Source organism: Musa acuminata, chromosome BXJ3-1 (assembly GCF_036884655.1).
Source record: "Musa acuminata AAA Group cultivar baxijiao chromosome BXJ3-1, Cavendish_Baxijiao_AAA, whole genome shotgun sequence".
NCBI lineage: Eukaryota > Viridiplantae > Streptophyta > Magnoliopsida > Zingiberales > Musaceae > Musa > Musa acuminata.
The window spans coordinates 455,311-477,901 of NC_088349.1; the positions used below are offsets into that span (position 1 = coordinate 455,311).

Here is a 22,591-nt window from a genome sequence, read left to right on the forward strand (position 1 = left end):
GACGCGGTCGGGGCTCAACCGCGTGGGCCCGACATGACAAGTGGTGGCAGAGGAACCGTGTTCCCTGACTCGGCCGAGACATGTGAGCTTAACATAATCAAATCAGCTGCGACCCGGGGCAGGTCGTTTCCTCGACACTTCTGGATCCTCTCCAAACACCGTATCGTGGTATTGATGAAGACTAGGTGGGCCCCTACGATCTGACGGATGCGATGCAGCAATTGGAAGGTTCCGATTCAAGCCCCAAGTGAAGAGGATCCGCCACCTCCTTCCCTTTTGCTCGCTGAGCTCCCGTTTTCTCCCGCTCAAAACGACCTTGTGGGCGACACCGCCGCTGATCCCGTCCGCCACTCTTTAGACCCGCCCGCAAACCACCGTGCTGTCGATGGTCAAAACTTCTTCTTCTTCTTCCTCCTCCTCCTCCTGTTTTAAAGTGATCGACTACGCAAGCCGTAGTGGGGCATGGCATTGCTGCGGCCGCTCATGGCGAAGGCGGAGGCGCGGTTCTCCAACCAGAGGTTCTTCTTCCCTTGTCGGAAGTCGAGGACCTACACGCTGGCCCTGACGTCGCTCCTCGCGCTCTCCGTCGTCCTTCTCGTGCTCCTCGCCCTCGACGTCCTCTCCCTCCCCATCGGCCCGCTCTTCGCACCCAGTCGCGCCCACGATCGCTCCCACAGCGAGAAGACGTAAGAGTTTCCGATCCCTTTCTCGTGGATTTTGGCGGTCAGGCATGATGATTCGACCGCTTTGTTTTTGTTGGTGCAGGGAGGGGTTCGTCCAGAGCGGGCGTCAGTGGACGGAGGTCATCTCCTGGGAGCCCAGAGCTTTCGTCTACCATAATTTCTTGGTTAGTTTATTTCTCCTTCCATTCTTTATTGTTTTCTTTTATTCATGTGTCCGTTCGAGCTAAATTAATGTGATTTGTGCGATTGGGGTAGTTCGGATTTAGAGAGGTTCTTTCTTTTTTGTGTGGTTTTTCTTATTTTTGTGGGAATCTAAGCTCTGAAAACTTAATCGATTCGAATCTTCCTGGTAGGTGAGGATTGATGCTGGAGCTGTCCTGTATTCATGCATTTTGTCCAACAGTAAACATGCTTACTTGATACTTGGAGAAGATGAAGAATGTAGCGAAGTTCAAGTTTCCCTTTTCTGACTTGCTGGCACTTGATGCACCCTGTTTGCCATTGTTCTTGATTAGATTTCATGGAATCGATTCTTGTTGAAGTTGCATGCATCACAACACCTTAGTTCAGGTCATGCAAATGTTTCCTTTTACTCTCCTGCTTTTATGCTTATGAAATTGACCTCCAATTGCTCAGAGGTAAAGAATACAAAGTGTCCTATTCCTTATCATAGGATTTTTCCATCAGGCTTTTGGGGACGTTATAGTTTGGGGATATATTTAATATTATTAACTTTCTTCTTGTGCAATCTTGCCATAGTGACATGTGTTTTGCCTCACTTCTGTTACTACAAAGTGACATATGACGTGCTCACGAGGAATTATTCGTTTTGGGTGAGCCCTTACAGTTTTGTCTTTTTAGGCTGAGCTCCAAGAAGATACTTTTAAGGGTAAGGGTGATGCTAGAGACTTATAAGTCTTTAGTTCCTCTATTCTTCAATCAATATGAGTTTAAATGTCCTTATCCGTTGAAAGTGACAAGTCAATATTTTGTCATCATTAGTGCGAGCATGAAGGCTCGTGAGGAATTATCCGTTTTGGGTGAACCCATACAGTTTTGCCTATTTAGGATAAGCCCCAAAAGGCACCTTTGAGGAGTAGGAGAACCAAGGACTTAAAACCCTCTAACATCACCCTTACCACTAGAGACACCTTTTGGGGCTCACCCTAAAAGGGTAAAACCGTGCAGACTCACCCAAAGTGGACAATTCCTCGCGAGCCTTCGTGCTTGCACCAATGACAACAAAATATTGACTAGGAGGGTCATAAGCCCTCAGCTCCCCTATTGGGAGGCATTGATAAAGGCACTGAGTCCTACATTGGTTAAGGAGTAGGGGAATCAAGGGCTAATAAGCCTCTAGTATCACTCTTACCATCAAAGGTGATTTTTGAGGCTTACTCTGAAAGGGTGAAATTGTGCGGGCTTATTCAAAACATACAATTCCTCGCGAGCCTTCGTGCTCACACCAATGAAAAAATGTTGACTCATCAATGTATAAACAAAATCTGATCAAAATATAATCATATGCCCAATACCTCATCTAGAGATGTCTCTCGTTATTGCATGAAGTTTCATAATTCATTGTGTCTCCTTGGCTCCTTTGCTGATATCAGTTCTCTGTGGTGGCATGCAACGACCGAAAGTCATCATGACTTGAAATTCCTACAACCTGCTAAGTCAACCATCATATTCTGAACTCAGCTTTAGGCATATGATTTAGATGATTTTTTGGTCACATCATTAATGTTTACACTCCCTGGCAATCACTTGGTGTCAAACCCCTTGCGGTAATCAACTAACAGTATTTTCATGATGTTTTCTTTAATTCACTTGAGAACACAACAAACAGATTGCATTTCAAGGTGGCATCTAATTGTTATTCCTCCTCCATAGCCTTTTTCTATGCAATTCTCTTCAACTCTGTCTTGGCAGCTAAGATGATCATTAAATGTTTTATTTTAGATAATTCAACAGCTGTAAATTCTTTGCTGTTAGTGTCATACACTGTGTTTGATGGAAACTAAGTTGTTTCCACGAGAAAACACTTCTTAGCAAATGTTATTAGTCTGCATGGGGTTTATCAATTACAACTTCCTCATTTTCTTGTGCCTCTATTTAAGGGCGGGTGGATTTTTATCTGTGCACTATTTACATATTGATTCAGATGTGTTTCTAACAGTCCAAGGAAGAATGTGAGTACATAATTCAGCTGGCAAAGCCTCATATGAAAAAGTCAACAGTTGTCAATAGCACTACCGGTGGGAGTGAAGATAGCAGGTTATCAGTATTCATCCATCTGTCAAAACTTATAATTTTGACTTAATCAAGAGCTTCTCAACAGTCAGTACTCACATATGTATTTGCTGATAGTGTTCGAACAAGCTCAGGCATGTTTCTTCAAAGAGGACGTGATAAGATAATCAGATCCATTGAAAAAAGGATAGCAGACTATACCTTCATACCTGTAGGTAAGTTATTGACAAATGAAATTGATCGATACTAGTTTCTGTAGCTTCTTCTTTGATACAGCATCTTGAACCAATTTTCTCAGTTTTTAAAGGCCTTATACAGAATTATAAAGGAGATCAATATCTAAGAGAAAATCTACATATCTGGAAGACATTCAATAAGTGAGATTATACATGGTTTTCTTATACATTGTTTTCTTCCTAAGAGCCACTAGCCAATTAATATCTTTCCTGCTTTAAAGGCAGCCTATGAAATCTGAACAATATAATTAATGAAATTTGGTCGAAGGAAAAAAGGGATGAGCTTTGGAGGAGGCTATATGGTTAGAACCAACAACATTGGGCAGTGTAAATTTTCGGAAATGATATGGAAAAGACAAATACAAATCTGTAGAATATGCAGAACATTTCAGGATAACCATAGCAGTTTTAGATGGGAAATTTTAAATCCATAATCGTCTTTAGTTGCTTGTTTATATTGTTTCCTTATCTGATATTTTCTATACAATATATATGTGCAGGAGGAAGTATGATGGGAACTTGGCAATTTGCAATTTGGTACAAGGGAAAATTAGAAGAACATAACTGTGGAGAGTCTAAATGATTCAGACATAAAACATGATAACTTTTTTTGGTATTTTAAATGTATTTTGTTGAACGATAAAGTTATTTCCATCGCATTAATGCAAAAAGTAAAACGCTGAATGATTCTCAGAAAAAGAATATATATAATGCTAAACTGCAAGATATTTTTCTTTAGGTTTCTTGACATCTTTATTTAGTTCAAGGAGCATAGTTTATTGCTGTAATATATAAACTAAAGATCACCAGTTAAGCTAAATTTGGCTTGTAAAATATTTTTGCACTTGACCTTTACTTCCATCATGGATTCCTATTCTGATCTGATTCATCTAATTATATAGAGCATGGGGAGGGACTCCAAGTTCTTCATTATGAAGTTGGTCAGAAATATGAACCTCACTTGGACTACTTCGCCGATGAATTCAACACTAAGAATGGGGGTCAGCGGATAGCTACCTTCTTGATGTATCTGTATGTGACTTCACATCTTAGATTCCCTTAAGACTGTGTTAAGGTTGCATTAAACTGCTTATCACTGAAGCCATCTCTGTGGTTCTTCCTTTATTCCTTTTGATATCCTATGGACAGTTCGGATGTTGAAGAAGGTGGTGAGACAGTGTTTCCTAATGCCAAAGTCAACAGCAGTTCGTTGCCAGGGTACAATGGGCTATCGGATTGTGGAAAGGCAGGTCTTGCTCTAAAACCAAAGATGGGAGATGCCTTACTCTTCTGGAGCATGAAACCTGATGCTACTATGGACCCATTAAGTTTGCATGGTTTGTTGCCCATCATATCTTTATTCAGAGAAGTTTCTATTCAGGAACCCTGACATAAAGTATCTTTTGATGTAACAATAATGATTCTTTCTTTATAAATCATGTTGTATCTTCTGAAAAATTCCTTATTGACCAAAAGCTTATGCCAGAAGATTTTCTGATTCATTCTTGCAGGTGCATGCCCTGTAATTAAGGGAAATAAGTGGTCTGCTCCAAAGTGGATGCGTCTCCATGAGTATAAAGCTTGATATTTTCACTGAAGGTACTTTCCTGCTTCCACATCCGCAATATCTTATAAAAGTTTAACATCTGAAATTTAAATATTCCTTAATAAACTAATAGTTGCCTGTTGCACAAGATCTCATGGTCCAAAGCCATATTTTGGAATTTATTGTGTCCCTGCCAAGTATGAGTTATTCCTCAACTTTATGTATTAAAAGTTAAAACATCTACAAGATTGTGATGCTGAAATCATAAAGTTGGAGTTTTACCACAAAGCCTGACATGAGTTACAGCTTCAAACAGCACAATTTTTGCAAACATTATTGATTACCTATTAGTACCTCTGTTATGCTTAAGATGTAAGTGTTCCTACCACTTAAAAACTCTTTCGTTTGATAAAATTTTCAAAATCGAGTAGGAACATAGGACATCCTAGAAAAGAGAATTTCTTTTGATCTTTTTGTAATGGGTATCACATCTGTTTTTCTTCCTCTTGTTTTGCTTCTGTCATCAATGCCATTTTTCATGCATGTCAACACTCTTTCATTCAAGTTGCTGATGGTGTGAAGAGAAAGTGGGCTCTTAATTGAAAATTGAGGAGTTATATTTCATGCATGTCAATAATCTTTTTACATTGTTTCTTTTTTGCAGGAGATAAGTTCAAGGGGCTGCAATCTCCACTGTATTTATCAGCAAAGTCTCTACCCAACTCGAAACAATCGTGCCGCTTGTCAGTCTTGCCATTTTTTTTTTTGTGTGTAGCACACATGATAAAAAAAGAATACTTATTTCCTGCAGCAGTTCTGTTTTAGTTTTAGAAATCGAGTGCTGATGTTTTATTGTAATATTTGAGAATTATGTTTTAGTATTTTTTTGTACCAAAAATACAGTAAATAATGTATCGTTGATAGGCAGACTTTAATATTCTACTCATGGATTTTGGACCCTACTCCTGTTATTAATCTCATCTGTGTTTTGTCCAAATGTTGCAAACTTTCTTTCAAGGCATTTTCCACTTCACTTTAAAATACCATGCTTCCATCTGAAGCAAGGTTGAATGGCTGCTTATAATGGATCTGACAGTGAAAGTTTCATATTTTTATATCTACAGCACAAAATTAACCTTCAATGTCTATTACATCTGGAGCATTTCTTGTGATCATGTTCTGTGAAGTTGAATATTATTTGATTGTGATGTGTGACATGATCTTTTATCAAGTATCATTAAATTGCCATTTGGCCAATTACAGCTGCTAATTTTTTTTATTATAAACGATCATCTGTACATCATAATTATTTCCTTTCAATGTATATTGAAATATTTTTTTGAATAATTTTGTTACAAATCAATCAATCAATCATCAATGACCTTTTTCTTTTTTGTGCTGTGTATGTCTCAAGAACTTGACGGATAGGGGCACTGCTCCTACTACATCTAACCGTCCGTCTTTTATCTAAGATTAGCACTTCACGTAGATTAGCGGTTAGGATCTTTTCTGAGGCGGAGGGGCAATACTGTTATTTAATTGAGATTTTTCCATGCCGTGAAGGATGAACAACAGTGTCTGTGCGGGTACAAGCATAGCGCACCGACGCCACCACACCCACCTGTGTGAAGCCGAGGAAGCGAAGGCTCAAGCCGGCCCCCCTCGCACGTGCCACACGCTTCTTCCGCTTGAAATCTCCCTCCGCCTCGCAAACCCTCTGCTTCGGCCCCCGATCGTCTCAGATCTGCTGCTATTTCGTACCCCTAAATTCCAAGAACGAGTCCTTCCGCACATGGGGATCCCGTCCCCGAAATCTTGAATTCCTGCCGCAGATCCAAGCCCGCCATGGCGACGGAGGCCGTCCCAGTCCGCCTCCCTTACCGCCACCTTGACGACGCCGAGGTCGAACTCGCCCGCCTCGACGGGGATCCCAACGGCCAGATCCACGAATCCGAGGTCTCTTGCAGCGTCCCCATCCCTTCCTCTTCGCCTTCTTCCTCCTCGAGCCATTCGCGGCCGCGGGAGAGGACCGGTTGGAAGACGTTGATTCTTAGTTGTATGGTTGCCGCCGGCGTGCAGTTCGGTTGGGCCTTGCAGCTATCGCTGCTTACACCCTACATCCAGGTGGGATCGCTTTCTCTAGTGATTTATTGTTCTTTTTTAATCAGATCTCTTGATATATGTTAAGTAAGAAGTGGATTACATATTAGAAGGAAAAAAGAAAAGATCAAACTGTAACATTGGTTGAAGAATTATGAGAAATTTAGGATGTTTACTTCCGTTAATTATGTAGCGGGAGTTCATAAGTAGTCTGAATTTTCGTGGAATTGGGATCACACAGTTTTATATCTATTATCTAAGAGGTAATTACCGAGATAGGTTGATGATGAATTAGTGTTCATCTGGCCCCCAGACAGATGCCCAGGTGCTCTGTGAAGTTCTAAAGATAGCCATCACTCATCAGATAACTGAGGCTGTACCAGGCAATAAATCTGTCCCAAATCGAGCTAATAACTCAGAGGATTTCGATGACAAAGTTTATGCATCATTTTCTGAGTTAACTAATACTATGTTATGGAAATATCATACTATTTCTATTAAATTAGTATTTCATGTTACCTTAGCTTGGAAGAAAAATCTGTAGTTGTTATTAAATTAGTATTTCATTATTATTTTAAAGTGGCTCATAAATGTAACCAGACACAGAAATATTGGAGATGTTGGTGCATGACTCTCTGTACTTGTGCATAATGTAAGATTGTATATTGATATATGGTTGGCCTAGGCTAAAATACGTCAGACCATGCTTGTTTACCCCCTAAATAGTAGTCCAGATTCTCAAGTGATTGCCCATAACAAGGATCATTTTAAATATAGGAACTATGACAAAGTATCATAGATTTTCAACAAACAGAACACATTAAGCTAATCCAGTATCTAGGAAAGGAATTTATCACAAAAGGAATGGGAGATTGATGATTTTAAAGTTGCTGACATGATGAACTCCTTGATAAGTGGTTTAAAAAAAACTAGTAAAGTAAGCATCTGGGAATTTTTTTTTTGGAAAGGGGGATTATTTTAATTTTTATATTCTGGTTGAGAGCACAAAAGAAAAAATTCAGAAAAGAAATATGAATTCCTGTTGAATGTTTGTTTCCTTTGTGTCAAGAGTGACAACCTTGGTATTAGGAAAACCTCCATTTGACGATGATGATTTTCACTCTTATGTCTCAGTCTATCCTGCATTGATGCACCACTGATAAATGATAATTTTGAAAGCAATATATCTCCTTGATTGTGTAGAATTTTTTGTTGAAACTTGCTATTATTGTGGTTTGTTCTGTCTGACACATAGGTTTAGATTTATAATATTTTGAAATATTAATGTTTCTTTTTTGGGTGTTTGTCATAGACTACATGCTTCTATTTCCTGCTTGAAATATTTTAGATCTATTACTAAATTTGATTAACCTGGTTTATGCAGACATTAGGAATAGAGCATGTTTTTTCATCATTCATTTGGCTTTGTGGACCAATAACTGGCTTCGTTGTAAGTATCCACAGCTTGTTTATCCATGAAACAGCAATAAGATATTAATTTGGTGATTTGTCCTTGATACTGCTAGTTATTATGTGGACAGTGCTTCATTTAGTATGTAAATGTTTTTTCTCCTCAACAGCTTTGTGGGAGTTAATTGGTCATAACTAGTTCTGAATGAGCTGATATTATCTTGTTTCATGATATTCCGACCTTAAATCATTATTTTGGTATTAAGTTCTTGGCATAGATTCATTGGACGAAGTGTCATAAAAGAGAGGTTGAGTACGAAGAAATATCATGTAAAATGTCTTATTTTTTTTCTCAAAGAAAAATTAATCCTAGACACAATTGCTTGAATTGGAAGGTATATATTTTCATTTTTTTAACTAATCTTTGGTGCATTTAGTTATGCTCCTGAGCTGTGCAATGAAAATGCTTTATGATCTAGATAGGTTCTTAAACTTGCTTGTTGATACTTGATAAGCGGGTGCATATTTTTTATGTTTTAAGATGCTTCACCGCATTGCCTAGACCGCCATATGTGTGCAAACATTGATCTGTTAGTGTGCCTTTAGAAGACAAAAGTTCAAAAGAAAAAAATAAAAAACTGAGATGTGCCATGTGAGTGACTAGTTTTTGGAAAAAGAAATCAATACATGATGAAGAAAAATACTGCCATGATACAGATAGTGAAAGTTGTGATAGATTCATGGCTTTGATGATTTAATAAGCGAACGTTGCTACCAAGGAAGCTAAGGAGAACAGAATTGGTGCAAACCCTACAATATGATGGCAGAGGCCATGCATGAGATTTGTAGTTTGTCTTTCCATCGACCAAAGGGAGCTGCTTGGAGAATACAGAGGTGTTGAAGCAGGGGGTCGAAAGGGGCGAGGAAGCGACGATGAGTCCAGAGGGACTTGGCTACCCAAAATCAAGCATCGGTTAGAATGGAGGTGGACTCGGAGGAGTGCCATAGAGATATATCTACTGATCGTGAAGAAAAGGGATGCAAATGCGAGGCGATAGATAGTAGGGCCATGGGCATGGCAGCGCCATGGTATCGCAGAGGCGAGACTTCCATGAAAGTCATTGATCCCTTGCTCTTATGGAGGGAGAGTGCTTGGTCATAAAAGGGGTCAAGGAGGTGGAGCATACAAAGGCAAACTCCAAGTACCGAGACAAGACTGAAAGGCAGAGGCCAAGGAACTTCGTAAGACCGGTGTCAACGAGCTTTTCATCAAGATAGCCGAAAGTGAAGGACTTCAGGTCATGCAAGATTGCACGACCAAGGAACGAAGTAGGCAGTACGTGGTGCTGTACCTATGCTACTCAGTGGAGTAGGCGGCAAGGTTGATGGAGAAGACGATACAATCCTAGAGGCGACCAAAACTATTAGAGACTTACTCCAAGTTGGGGTAAAAACTTCCTGCATTCTAGAAGTTCAATAGCATTGAGAAGGTGAATCACAGTAGCTAACTCAACGCGAGGAGTGCAAACACTTTAAGTGCTTCAGAAGTGTGAGCAAAGAGCAAGCGAATGCCAGTAACCAGCTCGATGCATGGAGTACAACCCTCGAGGAGGTAGGCGAAGTCAAGTAACCTTTGCCTTGTCAACTCTTAAGAGAATGGGAGAAACCGAGTACCCCAATTCTCTTATCTATCCAACAGAGGAGCTCTGCACAGGTTCAAAGACCCTTCGAAGATAATGGAAGATAATAGTTGTCAAATCTTCACCAATGGTGATCAGTGCTACTTAGAGTAGATTATTCGTTTCATTTCCCAACAGAATGCTAATCGAAAGCGGAAGTGATGCAAATGTACTTGGAAGTGACGACTAAGCGAAAGAAGAGTCAATAGGCAAATTTTGTGGAGGAAGGACCCAAAACTTCAAAAAGTTTGCGAGGCGATGCTCGTTAAAGCTCCAACAAGCATCCACCCAGTTCAAATAGCCTGAGGTATTTAAGAGACTGGCGCAAAGTAAGGATGGTCTTTTCCTTCATCTGAAGGATCCGCAGGAACCAACAGAGATCATCACAATTCAGCTAACCCCACACTAGAGTCAGAGTCATTGGCGAGTTGAAGCAGCATGGCGGATCTAAAGATCGACTACTCAACAACAGCAGCGGAGAGCAGTTGGGAGCCAAGAGGCGCATTGCAGCTGGAGCAGAAGATTGAAGACTCAGCGAAAGCGAGCAGTTGCAGTGTCGGTAAAGGCTTCGACGAGGACGTCGAAGGAATGGGTGGGGGAGAATGTCACGGACAAACTTCTAAACAAGATGTTTGATGTAATGCTTATGTATGTCCGTGTCTTTTGGTTTGTTTATACTTTGCACCAAGATTCGCAATATCGTACCGTACCGATATTTCGACCTGGGCTCGGTATCGGTACGGTACGGTATACCGAGCGGTACACCCAGGTGTATCGAGTACTGTAGCACTGCTACAGTGTTACAGTGCACTGCTACAGTGATACAGTACTCTCGGACCGGTAATAATCGGTCCGCGTACCGACAACCTGTCGGACCGGTACGTACCGAGACGTACCGCCCGGGCGGTACGTCTCGGTACGGCAGACCCTGCTTTGCACAACATGTAGAGGGACGATCGAAGGCTTAATAACCCCATTTTAGTTGGGTTTGGTGGTCGTTGTAGGCTTGTAAATGAAGGTTGTGTCATGTGGACACTTGTAAGAGATATTCGGTTTGTAGTTGACCATTTTGACCCTTTGTTGTGCAACCGTTCAGAGCTTGTAAAGTCCGTTTGTAATTTGCATTGGCTATGAAGTGTTTTCGGAGATGTTTGCTTGTGGATCCCGAGTGAGGCGCTTTCTCTAACCCGTTTTCTCTTTTGTAGGTCCTAAGGGACCGTGGGAGGTTTCGGGGAGGCTAACCTTTGCGGACAGACACGCAAGGGTGCCACACGACTTAGGTAAAATCAGCTAAGTTCGTGACAACATGTTGGTTCATGCCAGGATCGGTAAATACCAGTCGATACAGACTAATCTCAGCAAAATTAAGTTCTACGCATTTAACTATTGGCCTTGCGAGTGATACACCTTTTTTCTTCTTCTTTTCATAAAAACTTCATTTTTGAAGTGTCTTAATGCTTTCCTATGGGAGTGTTATGATTGTTAGTGCTTTGCTTATCTTATTATGGAATGCAAATCTTAAGCTTTTGTAGGTTTCTTGTGCATTTGTTGTGCATCAAGATCCTCTTTCAGGATATAATAATTCTAAATTCTTACTTTTCTAATTGGAACCTGAAGCATTTCTTAATGAATTTTTTGTGTGTTTGGAGCTTTATGTCCTTTTTATTGCTACATATGGTTTTAGAATGTTTGTTGAAGTCCATAGTTTTCAAGGTCCATTGTCTTTCTCTTTCATAATGTGACACCCATAACTTTGTTGTTTATTTATATTTCTTACTAATCTCTTGCTAGGAGAATAGTAAGTCCTGCTGAGTTTATAAAAAGTGATTATCTTGTGTAGAGTCACTTGAGGGTGATGGGTTTGACATAACTCCTTTTATGATTAATTTGCTTATGGTGTTGATTTATAGTGATTAGTGTTAGTGATACAAGGTGAGGTAGAGGAAGATATAAAAAGACCTTAATGAAAACTATAAATAAAGATTTAAGTACTTTAAATTTAACTAGACATATGATTTTTTTACGGATCTCAATGACGGCAAAAGATTCATGTAGTCGACCTCAAATAGTTGGGACTTTTGGCTTTGTTCTCGTTATTGTTGATTTATAATGACTTTGAAGCCATCATGATCATCAATCAATTGTCTGCAATTATTGACTTTAAAATAGTTCGTCCTTGGAGTTTTCCTGCCTATACATATTTTTTATTAATGTGGACTGTCTTTTTTTATTGTTTTGCTGATGGTTATTGGTGCTGAAACATCCTATTTACTAAGGAATTTGGGTACTGTCTAAGTTAATATTTGGTTCCTAGGTTCAACCTTGTGTTGGTATATGGAGCGATAAATGCCATTCAAAATATGGAAGGAGGCGACCATTCATTTTTGTTGGCTGCGTCATGATTTCTTTTGCTGTGAGTGTTGAGAAATCAGCCTTTGTTGTCTCTGTTAATTGTTGCTTGTCCTTATAGTGATTGAATCCAACTATATTTTGATCTAGGTAATTTTGATTGGGTTCTCTGCTGATATTGGCGTCATTCTAGGTGATACTAAGGAACATTGCAGGTACCTTTTCTCATTATTATTATTCATAAATTTGAATGCACTACATTGTAACCTAAATCATTACGAAAAACAGAAATTATAAAGGTCCCAGATGGCGAGCAGCTGCTGTGTTTGTGATTGGATTTTGGATGCTGGATCTTGCTAACAATACAGTGCAAGTAAGCCACTTCAAACCTGTCTATTCCTCCTTTGCTTCTCCAATCGTACTTTTGAGTTTATACTTTATACAAGTAAATGTTCTTTAAAGTGGCCGCAATCTGTTGTTGGTCAAGGTACCACCATGTAGTTGCATCTGTTTAACTACTAGATCAAGTATAAATAACGTATAATGCATATCAGGGACACAGGATCAAGTATAAATAATAATTATGACAATATCATGTATGAGTTCTTTTTGGTACTCCATGAATCTGTTTAGTTAACTAGAAATAAGACAAGCATATACTTAATATAGCACGATATCAATGATATGAAAGTATATAAAAAATAATAACAAGAAGAAAGAAAAATTACCATGTGCAGATGCATAACTGATAATGTGGCCACCACAGAATGCAGTTTTTTGCCCTGTTTAATAATGCAAGGGCTTCATGGAAGGTGGATACATTACTGGTTCTGCATTTGTGACCACGTGAAGTCCTAAAATACTGGTCATAATAGGTTTAGGTTGCACACTTCATCTTTATAAGTTCTCTGATACTGTTGTATGCATGAATTTTAGGGTCCAGCTCGTGCTCTTCTAGCAGATCTCTCAGGTTAGACATATTCCTCTCTTCTGCTAGGTGTTATTTACAGTTATCTTAGTCGAATAATGTGACTTTTATGAACTGAATCAATGTATATTGTGTTTAGGCCCTGACCAATGCAATTCTGCAAATGCCATATTTTGCTCATGGATGGCTCTTGGAAATATTTTAGGGTTCTCATCTGGTTCAAGTGGACTTTGGCACAGGTACATGACAAACTCTGTAGTGATGACCAAGTTTAAAATTTTGGTCTAAGACCAGTTTCGACACCTGGCCAGATCGATATGGTACCAGTACACTGAATGATATACCATCCTGTACAATCCTGCTTCACTGCAAACACAATAAAAATGGATACTGACTGTATAAAAATGGATACTGACTGTTACTAAGCTATATGTTTTGGTACTGGTTTGATTGACTTTTGAAAACCTGGTCATGGGTATCTGTGTTGCATTCAGTTTTTCTTTGGGTTCAAGTTTTTGTTAAACAAGATGTGTACATCCATATACTACATATGAACATGTATATATATACATACATGTATATATGTACACACACACACACACACACACACACACACACACACACACACACACATATATATATATATATATATATATATATATATATATATATATATATATATATATATATGTATATGTATGCGTATGTGTACATCTACATATACATATACCTCAAAGTATATGTATATGTGCAAACCCATTTGTAAATATACTTGGGCTTGTATTTGTCTTATTTGTTTCTATGTACTTATATATGTTCAAGTATGGAATATAATGTAATGAATGATGATGACTTCATACAATTATTTAGAGTTTTAATAAGAGTTCTGACAAGTTAATGACAAACTGGTATGAGAGATAGGAGCTGAGAAACAATACAAGAGGTAACTTTACATGATCTAATTTCCTGATTCGTTGGTTATTCTCTTAGTAGGTTGCAGCAAGAAAAGTACTCACTTGCGGTAATCCAAACTCTCCAACTTTGTAAAGTCATCCTACTTTTGAAGTTTCTGATTACCAAATTTTGTATAAGACAACAGAAACAATATATATTTAGTGACTTCTTCTATCATGATAGAAGTCATTTGTAGGCACAAGTTATCCCGTACCTCTACGGTCAAGGTTTGGTAGGGTAGTTGTTTTACCATGGGCAGTCTTCACCTCATCAAGTCAAAATGGTTGTGTGGCACACAATGTGGGAGTAACCAGTGAAACTATATGGGAACGGCCATGTGCAAAGCCATACAGCTTGAGAAGAAAATTGGTCTTTCAAGCAGTTATCTGTGACACACCAATTCTCATGATTAAACCACTGAAGGACTATTGGGAAGCTAATATTTGTAAACATATCACCCTATTCTGCTAAATTATTGAACTTTCACAACCATTAGAATGATGCTGTAGTAGCTGGTGACGTCCCATTTTAAGGATTATTTTTTTCTAAATTTTTGCACAATTAAATCATTGCAGAAATGTTGGTGACGTTACTATCTAACTACCAATCAGATGTCGTATTGAAAATTAATCACCTATAAACTGCCTAATGAGTTAGCTGTACCTATAAAATTTCCCCGTGGTTGTGCTATGATACACTAAATTGCTTTCTTAATCCTAAGGGTAACAGGGGTCTTTGGGTTAGGACCCACTAAAAGTATGTCCTGAAAAAGATAGAGACAAGGGAAAAAAATACTTCTTGGGCAAGAAATTCCCTTTATCTTTCAATTACAAACAAACTGTTTCTTTAAGTACCAGTCCATAGCACAATCCAATATGCTATCATGGTAGCATAATGATGACATGTTCTGCATTTTGTATCTACCTCCTTTTGGTGAGAAGGATTCGTTCTGAAGTAAATGCCATGCATTTATTGAGCGTTCACAAATCAATTTCATTGTGGAACTTCTGTGACCACTTGCTAGAGAGTCCTCATAGGTTGTCTATAACTTCCAAAATACCATGTGTGTGTATGTTTAGAAGCTTGTAGAAAGCCTTTGGAACTCCCTTCTTTTCCTTGTTTCTCTGTTTGCTTGACCCCAAAATAACCACGTATGTGTTAAGAAGCTTGTAGAAATTTTTTTCAAGCTCCTCTTCTTTTCCAATTACTTCTTACTTTTTTTTTGTGCTTGTTTGATTTGCACCACATAGATAATGGAGTTTCAAGATGAGAAATACTTATTACAGCCACTTGATCAGAATCTCTCCCCTCTGATGTGATCTAATTTTCCTCCCAACATATTCCAAGCACATCTGAAAAATTGTATGAAATCATTGCTCACTTTTTTTTAATTTGTGAGTGTTTGGCTTGGTATCTACCCGGATGTTGGCCTCTACATATAGGTGAACTATGTTGCTTGCTGTATAGGAACACAAAGTTTTATGCTTTCTGCATATTGATGTCATAAAGTTTGCCTCTCTGGTTTAGACTACAATGAAAAGAACATTACAAATAAGAATTGACTGTTTAAACACAGATTTGCTACGGAAACTTTTTAATGTTTTATAGTTCTTCAATTGCATCTGCTAATAAATAATTTGCATTACTATGTCAACTTCTATTATCCATGACAATTTCCATTAGTTTTAACTCAATCTGATCTTCATCTTTGTTTCTGCTAATAGTGGATCAGGTTCTCCATACTGTACATTACTACATATATCTTACCAACAAAGATGCTAAAGAAAACGAACCACTTATGTGTTTTTTCTCAAAAATCATTTTGATTCACCTCTAAAGCTCCATTTTGTGTTTCTTTTTCAACTTTCTTAACTAAAATTGCATAACCAAGATCTTGATGACCTCCACAAATTATAGCTGTACACAATAATTTCTGACACCTAAATGATCAAGTTGCAAACTTCAATCTCAAAACTTGGACAAGACTCCTTGAACAAAGTGATAAATCATTAATTTCAACAATGAGTATGGGTGTCATATCTGATTTAAGAAAATTTTGAAAAAGGAGGTTGTAAGTCACAAGTTATTGTTCAAATGTGAGTTTTACCCATTGATTAAAAAAAATAATTTCACCATGTAAACCCTTACCATAGTCCTTGTAATCAGTTTAACTCATGCAGGTGGTTTCCTTTTCTGACAACAGAGGCTTGCTGTGAAGTTTGTGGAAATCTAAAGGCTGCCTTTCTGGTTGCTGTGGTGAGTTATTTGTTATGTTGGAGCATGGGGTGTTTATGACTTGATACCGTGTTCTTTGCAAGTGACAAATTTTCAATACCTGCCAATTTGTACAACAATTGATAAAAACATCAAAGAATTTCTTTTTAGTTTAATACTATTTTCATCCATTGAATTATCTTTTCTTTCATTCTTTCATAGCGTAATACATCTAACCTAGTCATTTTTATTCTTCATTACAACTAAGGAGTTACTACATCTGCAGGATGTTCTGTAAAAGGATTGACTATTAGATGAGGAATTGTAAGAGAACTGAAACAACCCAGAAAATTTTCAGGGGTGATCTGGTCTCTGAAATCCTGCTGTTGGACACACAGAGACCACATCATTCTTTGAAAAATTTCAGGAGTGATACAGTTCTAAGTTGTTATTTGTTAGACTAATTGTGTTACATAAACCACTTTGTAATTTATATTATGCCATTTGCATCTCAGATGATACAGTAATTAGCAGCGTTAGGCATTTAGAATTCGGATAAGGTTCTGTGAATTTTCCAGATAAATAAATTGGATGACTTCCCTTTGTTGCTGGAGATCTTTAATGCCATGCTGTTTGGATTTTCTAGTCATAGTTTCTCCTGCTTTATTTATCTTGTGTACATTTTGAAGGAACCCTCTATGTTCTAGTGCTATGTCAATCATGTCTTGGGTCTTGCCATTGTGTCACATGTGCTTTGTCTTCTGCTGCCATTTAGCTTTCTGAAACCTCTAAGCACTGATATGCTATTACATATTGTTTTCAAAAGCTGTTTTTTGCAATTTATTATTTTGTCACCTCTTATGTTGAGGTCATTTCACTTGATGTTTACATTTTTATCAGTTGATCAAGCTGCATTGTGAAAATGTATATGCTTCAGTATTCTTTATTTGAGAAGCTGGTCAGATTGCTATCAGAATCTGTTACTTTTCAGTTTCTAGGTTTTGTGACTAGTATTTAGTTCTGGTTATTAAGATTTTATATTCTTGCAACAAAATTTCAAATGATTTTTACATGCAGGTGTTCCTTACATTTTGTATGCTCGTGACTCTATATTTCGCTAAAGAAATCCCACTCGAACCAAAGCCTGCACAACATTTGTCCGATTCTTCACCTCTATTAAAAGATCCTGAGCAGTACCAGCATCTATCATTACAAGCTAAGTGGGAGAAATTAGATAATGGCCACAACTCTAGAATCAATATGATGGATGATAGAGCTAGCACAGATGCTTCTGTGGACTTTGGGCATGGCAGTGATAGGGGGCAAATTGAAGCCCTTGATGATGGACCTACTGCAGTTTTGGTTAACATTTTAACAAGCATGAGGCATCTGCCGCCTGGAATGCATTCTGTGCTTCTTGTCATGGCCCTTACCTGGGTATGTGGTTTGGAATTGACATGTTTATGGCTATCTTTTACTTTCAGAGTCGGCTTATAACTGATTGCTTGGATTCTCATTTCCTCCATGATTGGCTTTCTTGTTTTTTTTTTCTCGCATATGTAGTTGTCGTGGTTCCCCTTCTTCCTTTTTGATACCGATTGGATGGGACGAGAAGTATACCATGGGAATCCAAATGGGGATACAACCCAACAAGCTGACTATCAAAATGGCGTCAGAGAAGGTGCATTCGGTTTGCTACTGAATTCAGTAAGTTTGTTGTGATTCAACATACATGCATACATACATAAAATACATATTATAATGCTGGTCAAACCACCTCATGCAAGTCCATGATAGACATGAGCTGGCACAGTGTGGCAAAAGCCCATGTTAAACCAGTAAGAGTCGGTGCATGCTTTACACTGGCACGGTGTGGACAGATCCCTTGTGCTTTGCTGACATGATACAATCTGCTTGAATGCATGAATGGTTTTTAAGTTCTGCAGTCCAGAAATACTTAAGACCATTCAAATCTTGTTGTAGCACCTGAATTTTAGCTTGATAAGGATGGTTCACCATGTAATTCTACAACCGGGTGTATATGTGATGTTATTTGTGTGATCAAACATTATTGAAAGACATATCTATGCTTTTGAAAGTAAGCTTTTCACTAAGATTTTACTTCCAACAGGTTGTTCTTGGAGCTAGCTCTTTCTTTATTGATCCAATGTGCCGGAAAATGGGTGCAAGATTAGTGTGGGCAATGAGCAACTTTACCGTGTTTATTTGTATGGCAGCTACTACAGTCATAAGCTTGTTGTCTATCAGTGAATACTCTAATGGAATTCAACATGTCCTTGGTGGAAATAAGGCCATTAAGGTGGCAGCATTGGTTATCTTTTCAGTTCTCGGGTTTCCTCTAGCTGTAAGCATCAATCTTCATAGTCATATAAATCTATAATCTGCACTTCCTGATTAAAAAGCATTCTACTTTTATTATGTGGCAGATTACGTATAGTGTTCCATTTTCTGTGACAGCAGAATTGACTGCTGGCTCAGGTGGAGGACAAGGTCAGTTTGCACTGACTTGCTATTACCTTTTTACTTGTGTTACATCTCTTCTAATTGACATGTATTTTGCAGGACTGGCTACTGGAGTTCTGAATCTTGCGATCGTCATTCCTCAAGTTGGTTTGTTTCTTTATTTATTTGCATCTTTTTGATACGTTTTGAATGTTGAATGGGTAAAGAATTCATTTTTAACCAACGAAGCTTCTTTCACTTTTTGGCTGGAATAACTTCATAAGTACTCCCATAAATTCATCTAGTGCACCCAACACTTCTTGTACATGTTTTCTTTAAGGTATAAATGTTTTCTTTGTCTCTTAGAATAATTATTTCTCATTCATTGAGCAATCATCTTTCAGAACTTCATGAGGCTTTTTCTTTTGTGTCTGTGTACTTATGTAGTTATGTTGTCGTATCGGGGAAATTACATTAAGTGAGCAACCTTTGCACAAGGGTTTGTAGCAGAAATGCTTAATTATTTTTATTTCAAAATTTGCAAATTGTGCAAATGTAAAGTGCTAATTTTAGTTGCCATAATTACTTAAGAGTATGAAGATGCTCTCACTTGGTAATAAGATGGCAAGAGTGAAGCTAGATATGTCAAAGTGAATCAATTAATTTTACAATGTTCTGTGTTGGAAGGAAGAGATAATGGAAAGCATCTATAGATGCTTTACAATTTTGTGTATTAACAGATTTAGTGAATGCCCTTATTGGGTGGGTGAGTTTGCAAATGGGTCAAATTTCAGGGGGTGTCTATGCAGCTTACCTCTTAAAAGAACCAGTTTTTATGACTGACATTTATGATTAACCCATCAGATATTAAAGGGATGTTCTATTCATGTTTCCAATAAAATTTGAAAAGAATTTCAGATATGGCGAAAAGAATCTCTGATGGACAACTAAAATAAAACATTCAAAAGTAGGTCATATTTATACTTTTAATTCTGATAGTAACTATGCATTCAAATTACCATGTAGCTCTTATAAGCAATCTGTAAATATACAGGACAGAGTGGCAAATTACTGAAAAGGGAATTAATTTTAGAAAGATACGTGTCCACGAGACACCTTTACTGTGTGGCCGCTATATGTCGACTTATACATATTTTCCAGTAAATAGTTTTCTTTTGAAAAAATATGTGTTCTTGATAATGTTCTGTAGTGTGTACTAACTAAATGCATTTTGTGTACAGATGATTGTAGCTATCGGTGCAGGGCCTTGGGACGCCCTCTTCGGGGGAGGGAACATCCCTGCTTTTGCCTTAGCTTCTGTCTTTTCTTGTGCAGCTGGCATTCTTGCTGTCTTAAAATTACCAGGACTTTCAAATGCCTACACTTCTGTTGGCTTCCACGGATTTGGTTGACTTACTACCGATACAGAGTTATATTCTAGGATCTCATATGTCAAGCACCACAGCCAATTGATATTTATTCCTATTCTTTTTCCATTTATAGGTTGCATGCAATAATAGGTAAAATAAAATTTTTATCATTAAGATGTCAATGAGTTAAATTCATGTGCATTTGAAGGGTATAGGGTCATTACCACTGGAACCATTACTTGAGGATATTTCATGTTTGTATTATATCACTATTTGATGTTGGTTGACCCTTGTGATAGTTTTGTTTTTATGAATGATCCTGTAATATTGGAACAGTTTTTCTTTACTGCTGAAAATGAAATCTCATATGTTCTATGTGCTGTTCATGTCATGAGTTAACACTATTTGGTGTTTGTTGACCCTTGTAATAGTTTTGTTTTTGTGAATGATCCTGTAATATTTGAACAGTTCTTCCTTACTGCCGAAAATGAAATCTCATGTGTTCTATGTGCTGTTCATGTCATGAGTTAATCCTGTTTGGTGTGCTCGACACATTGTGTAGACTTCTCGTAAAGCGTCGTCAGTTCTGCCACCAACCGCAGCCAGGAGGTATGTTTTCATCCTCACATGCACAACATTCATGGTCGCGTAAAGGATAATTGATGCACATGTCATTTGCCTCCTTATCGAAATCTATTCATCCCCCTTTTTCTGTGCCTCCGAGCATTTATTTTCTGTAGAACATAGGTTCGGCATCCCTTTGAATGAAATTGTATCTCTCTTTTTGATTTTGAGAATTTATGGTGGAATCGTGTAACCTTGTATAAGTGTGTCAAACATCTTCAATCTGTTTGGAGTTTCTTGGTTTAGAAAGAGTGTACATAATAATCCATATAGGGATGGCACGATTGTCATTGATCTCATTATCATTGATTTTTGCTGTTGAAAGGTCACCTTCACATATTTTCTTTGGAGCAGTTGATCACACGATTCTATCTTGTTTTATCATCGAAACCAAGCGATCATATGCATATGCACATGCATTCTATCGGTGGCACCCGATATGGGTAAAAATGCCTCCGAAGTAGCATCAAATTATGCTGGATATAGTTAATTTGTTATACTCGTTCATTTATTTTTAGGAGACATGTCGCCTCAAGTGTATTACAAGTGGTCGGCCACGTGCCAACCTCTTGAGCCAACCGTCTTTGAGGGTGTCGTGATTAGTTAGTTATCCATGTAGCAGCCGTTACTCCCTAAGCGTGTAACAATAAGTAAAGCTTATATATATATATATACACGTAGGGATAATGTTGGTTCTTTAACCTCATTATTCATTTAATTAAACTTTTTCAGTATCCTGATCCTTAGATTTAAAAAATTTATATTAAAATTTTTATAATTATGTAAGTATAACATTTAGCTTCATTTACCATAACGTTATAGGTTTTATTGATAGAAACATAAAAACAATGAGTAAAAGGATAATTTTAATATCTTAATTATATTTTAGGTGATGATGGATGGTAATATCACTATAGGCTACGAATGAATGTTACGGATGAAAAGAGAGATTAATGATGAGAGGTGAAATAAATGGAAAGGAAGAGAATGATGCAGATGATGCTTTTCATATATGTCAACGTCGATACAAACGTAGAGCAACGAAAGGACTACTCAACATCTGTATTGATGTCGATGCAAATGCAAGTGGCAAAAGAGCGATGATCTACTATGAGCCAGATGTGACCTTCCTTTGTTAGACCCATGACATATCCATTCATGATGTCAACTTCCTCGTGGCTCACCACATCCGTCGAGTTACTTATGTCACTTGTCACTCTCTTGACACTGGTTGCCATGTTGAGTATAGGTCTCTAGTGATTAAAGATATACTTTAGAATGCTTACGAGGCTAATCGTTATCACCACGTCACGAATTGCTCGATTCATCGAGCATGAAGCCCGATATCTGCATCGTTGTCGATGCAAATGCAAGTGGCAAAAGAGCGATGATCTACTATGAACCAGATGTGACCTTCCTTTGTTAGACCCACGACACATCCATTCACGATGTCAACTTCCTCGTGGCTCACCACATCCATCGAGTTACTTATGTAACTTGTCACTCTCTTAACACTAGTTGCCATGTTGAGTATAGGTCTCTAGTGATTACAGATATACTTTAGAGTGCTTATGAGGCTAATCGTTATCACCACGTCACGAATTGCTCGATTCATCGAGCATGAAGCCCGAGTTATCGACGTAGTTGTCGAGTAGCACTGATGCAAATGTAAAGTATCAACATTTAAAATTACTTTTTCTTCTCTCAGTCATAACCCAAAATATAAATGCAACTTTAAAATTACTTTTTACCGAACGTTTTCGTGTTTCACGGTGCTTAGGA

The 22,591-nt window shown here is 38.0% G+C and overlaps 2 protein-coding genes across 3 annotated transcripts; both read left to right on the forward strand.

Moving 5' to 3' along the window:
• The first annotated feature begins 314 nt into the window (after positions 1 to 314).
• On the forward strand, positions 315 to 5,677 carry LOC135629077 (probable prolyl 4-hydroxylase 3). The gene is made up of 8 exons (XM_065136240.1): positions 315 to 686; positions 766 to 847; positions 2,863 to 2,960; positions 3,054 to 3,151; positions 4,075 to 4,204; positions 4,322 to 4,509; positions 4,684 to 4,771; positions 5,383 to 5,677. The coding sequence occupies exons 1-7, from the start codon at positions 463 to 465 to the stop codon at positions 4,755 to 4,757; spliced, it is 894 nt and encodes a 297-aa protein (XP_064992312.1). The 5' UTR covers positions 315 to 462; the 3' UTR covers positions 4,758 to 4,771; positions 5,383 to 5,677.
• A 647-nt stretch (positions 5,678 to 6,324) lies between these two features.
• On the forward strand, positions 6,325 to 20,571 carry LOC135629597 (sucrose transport protein SUT4-like). 2 transcript variants are annotated; one of them, XM_065137179.1, is made up of 14 exons: positions 6,325 to 6,842; positions 8,203 to 8,268; positions 12,222 to 12,320; positions 12,407 to 12,471; positions 12,545 to 12,629; positions 13,193 to 13,226; positions 13,324 to 13,423; positions 16,319 to 16,394; positions 17,430 to 17,789; positions 17,916 to 18,059; positions 18,484 to 18,717; positions 18,800 to 18,863; positions 18,936 to 18,979; positions 20,057 to 20,571. In XM_065137179.1, exons 1-14 carry the CDS (start codon positions 6,564 to 6,566, stop codon positions 20,225 to 20,227), a joined length of 1,821 nt encoding a protein of 606 aa, XP_064993251.1. In that variant the 5' UTR covers positions 6,325 to 6,563; the 3' UTR covers positions 20,228 to 20,571. The 2 variants fall into 2 exon arrangements, with proteins under 2 accessions (XP_064993251.1, XP_064993250.1); XM_065137178.1 differs by having other exon boundaries at positions 6,420 to 6,842; positions 18,936 to 18,983; positions 20,057 to 20,495.
• The last annotated feature ends 2,020 nt before the right edge of the window (positions 20,572 to 22,591 follow it).